The sequence below is a fragment of the Morone saxatilis genome, unplaced genomic scaffold, assembly GCF_004916995.1.
Source record: "Morone saxatilis isolate NCDOM2014 unplaced genomic scaffold, NCSU_SB_2.0 Contig10, whole genome shotgun sequence".
NCBI lineage: Eukaryota > Metazoa > Chordata > Actinopteri > Moronidae > Morone > Morone saxatilis.
Window position 1 is genome coordinate 5,601,195 of NW_023339652.1, and position 3,872 is coordinate 5,605,066.

The 3,872-nt window shown below is 42.9% G+C and overlaps 1 protein-coding gene across 8 annotated transcripts in view; it reads left to right on the forward strand.

Moving 5' to 3' along the window:
• The first annotated feature begins 826 nt into the window (after positions 1-826).
• magi2a (membrane associated guanylate kinase, WW and PDZ domain containing 2a) overlaps positions 827-3,872 on the forward strand; it is a 71,762-nt gene continuing 68,716 nt past the window's right edge. For all 8 annotated transcript variants that reach the window (XR_004797141.1, XM_035674028.1, XM_035674037.1 and 5 more), the window contains exon 1: positions 827-946. Coding sequence is in view for 7 of the 8 variants with exons in the window: in XM_035674028.1 (XP_035529921.1) it covers positions 898-946 (49 nt within the window). In the remaining variant the exon portion in view is untranslated. The remainder of the gene's footprint in view (positions 947-3,872) is intronic.

Sequence of the window (3,872 nt, forward strand, 5' to 3'; positions counted from 1 at the left end):
AAAGGCATCGTTGCAGGAGCGATGTCAGGTGGGCTTTTAAAGTCACATCACCCCGCACCACCTACCCGGGGTGATCAGTGACACAGTTGTTCCCCTGCTAACTTTAAAACACACAGATGGACACTTTATATGCTGTAGTGAGGGTATAACAAGTGTGTTTTACGGATTCCTCTTTCAGTATGAACAACCCTTGCTCAGATGTGAAAACCCATTCAGCACCTCTGGGGTAGAGTGCCTGCATGTTATCACAGCCGGAATCGGTTTTAACAAGTCTAATTAGCACACGGTGATGAGGAAGTATTTAGGACGTCGTTTGTACCTCAGTTTAACATGATAAATACTTTGACACACATTGTTTTTGGAGGAGTGATGAGGTGTCAGTGAATTTGACTTAAAATGCTGCTATTACAGAGTAAAATATTTTCATCACTCCTGTGTTGCAGTCAGCTGGCAGAAGTGCAGCTCCCTGTCAGGGAGTCCTCGACATGCTGTCAGCCCCATGCAAATTGACTTGATTTCTCCTCTTGGTGTCCAAATTGCATCACTTAGCTCCTGAAGTGGTACCTTGCCACTCTCCCGCCCCAAAAAGCACACTGCTCAAACATTCAGCCTCTGCGGTGCAAGAAGGAAAGGGACAAGAAGGAATAAAGAGGGCACTTAATGCATAGAGCAGGGTCAGGGTCAGCGTGTTTCAGCTCTGGTGTGTTCTGATCTTTTTCTAAAACACTGACAAAGACTCACTTTTATTCAAAGTCTCCTCTCATTCAGCAGTGATGAGGCGTTCAAAGCCGCAGCAGCTCTAACTCTTCTCGCTTATCTCCTGCAGGCACAACCAGGCAGCCCAAGGAAGGAGAAGTCCCTGGGGTGGATTATAATTTCGTGACCGTTGACCGGTTTATGGAATTGGAGAAAAGTGGAGCCCTTCTAGAGAGCGGAACATATGAAGGTAAGGATTTAGTTAAGTCACGCTTGTGATTGCAGTCAGTCCTCTTTGTGATATTTCTAATTTTTTCTGAAATTTATGCTGCAATTGGACACCCCAGGCATTTTTCTCGCTGTGAGTGACAGCGGTTTGAATGAACGCAGAGACGGGCTCATCAGTCCACGTCCACACACTGCACTGCACAAGTATGCTTCCATCCATCCATCTTGAGGCTTTTGTGGAGACAAGAGTATCATCAGTCATGTAGGACACTGAAAGAAATCCTCTGTAAATTCTGAATGAAGACAAGCCAACACACACACACACACACACATACACATGGATGCAGTACCTTCATGTTGGCTCTCTTTTGGCTCAGTCCTTGAGCCTGAGCTGCAGTGGCTCTTCAGTTGCCTAATCAAAACAAACAGACACTATCTATCCTTTCTCTCCTGTGGTCAGACAGGCCCGAGGCTTGGATTTTAAACCACTCGAAAAACGCAGCCCGTGGTCTGTCTGGGCACCTCCAACTCTCAGGAGACCCCTGCCATTATATAGATAACACATAGCAGCTAACTTTCTTCTCTCCCGCCTGACTCCGGTCTCTGTCGGCCTGCCACCACTGCAGGAAGGAGAGAAAAAAATTGCAGATGGCCAATTTAACAGTTGGTTGCCAGAAGCAATGTTAGATAGTTTAGGCGATACGAGCTGCCTTCCGCCAGGAGAGGGAGATTCTCCTGCGTGGCCACTCGGCCATCGTTCAGCGTTTTATATATTGTAATTATTTAATGGCCAATTAGATGTGGAAGAGAGAGAGAAGGGGTGAGATTTAAAAGGAAGGCTGTAGTGAGGTTCAGCTTGCAGAAGAAAGGTTGTGTTGTTATTAGAAAGACTGTGAACTGCTGACATCTCACTGTTAGTCACTCTGTGTTTAAGCCAATGCCTCAAATGAAATGAAAAATGTAAGTCACAGAGTAGGAGGAACTTTCTTCAGGTAGGTTCCAGAGCTGAGGGGCTTTGACTACAACCGCCTGGTCACCTTTAGCAAGTGGCAAACTCAGAACATTTCATTGCTGTAGTTAGAAACATGACACCATAGTTGCTGTGTTCATTTGGCATTGACCCAAAATCCAAAAGGGTATTATCAGTGTAACCTTCAGCTTTAGCGCGCTGTTAGCAGTACACGCAACAGCAGTTCATAGATAGTATATTTTTATCTAAGAACCAGATATTTTCTAACGCAGTTGCTCATCTTTTGTACCGATGATTAGACAGGGAGAGTTTCCTTCCCATCCAAGGCCAAGTCGCCTGATACAGGCCAACTAATCCCTCAGCTGGGTCAGTATATAAACTGAAACTTGGTCATTGCAGATATCTCAACATCTGCTTATATTTTAGTCAATCAGTTACAAGAAACATTTGAACCGAGAGCACAGACAAGTTAACTTTTCAATTGTAAAACACACTGCTCAGTTCTTACAGTATCTTGATCACAATACTTCAATAACCAAATTCAAGGTATCCATATCCAGATATTGGGTTACGTCATGTTTGTTTATAAGAAAAATCTGGAAAATATCAGTTAATATATAATTATCAGATGAACTGCTGGATATTAAAGTAAAAAATTCTGGTTTATTTCAACCTGGAAAGATGTAAAAGGCTTGCACAGCTTGTCCTTATATACATTGTTTTGCACTTGTCCTGGTTTCCTCTTAATCATCTCCATAGCAGTGGTAGCTAGTGAGAAGTTAGTCTTGGTAGTTATTGTCGATGCAGAAAGAAGACTTTCTGGAACCCTAGCAGCCCAAAACAACCCCTTCCATTTTGCTTCTGTATTGTAAAATGTGACAACATCAAACAACATTTGATGATCTTGGTCTTCAAAGGTTGTGATTTAAATCATGCTTCAGCATTTCTTTTGAATATTTCCCTCTGTCCAAGAATTAATTTGGTGGAATTTGTTTTCATTTCTTTTCCTCAGTTTTATCAGCACGTAACTGAGACTCTAGACTGAAATCAGTGCGACGTTAAGGTGTGATAGCAATTCCGCCACGTAATCAAACTTCAAAGTCCATGTTTCTATCATGCTGCGGGTTATTTAAGTTCACACAGGGAGCACTTGCACCATTTCTTCTTTCTTCTCAGAGGCAAATCTTTAGCTCATTAAGGCTCCAGGATTTGTGTCTGTGGTTCGGGGGTTCTCATCCCGACAGTCCCTGTAATCTTTTTACAGTTGCTTCCCCCCATTTTCCGTCGCAGCTTTCATGTTTTCCAGAACATGAACATGATGTTTCAATAGGTCTTTCCAACACAGAGGGGGACACAAACTGATATTTTTTAAAATCTCACTGGCTATGCTTCCTGTTTCCAAAACAGTATGCTGTTGCAGTATGTGTGTAATGCTCAAGCCCAGTGCATTAGAATAATCTCCATGGATTTTTCAAACACATCGTCGCCTCATGTCTGATATTTCTGCCAGGGACACTTGAGTGGAGCTGAAGAGATAAATTATATGGGCCCATCTAGTACCAAACCTAGTGCGAACTGCTGCAGACCTAAACTGTGGCGCCTCTGAACTGATTCCGTGAAGACAATCTCTTCAACTTACTTTCATGCTGTCGGATTTAAAATAGCCTCAGAGGCAAGCAAGTTTCTCAAAGAAATCTCTCAGACTTTGGACCAACACGATTTAACATTTCACTCCAGCAACTGTTTCTTGCACAAAACCTAGCTTGTTACTGTTTGTGGGAAAACCTACAAAATGTCACATTTTCAGAAGTTAAAAATGACAGCCTTGTGTTTGGCTTGACAATATATTTTTCTGTTATTTCTCTGGGTTTTGAAGGTGTTTTACAACGCTGAGAGTTGTGGATCTTCCTCAAGCCAGAAGAGAACATGTAACCTTTTGACACAAAGGCTCACCTGTAACCCCCCCCCCACACACACA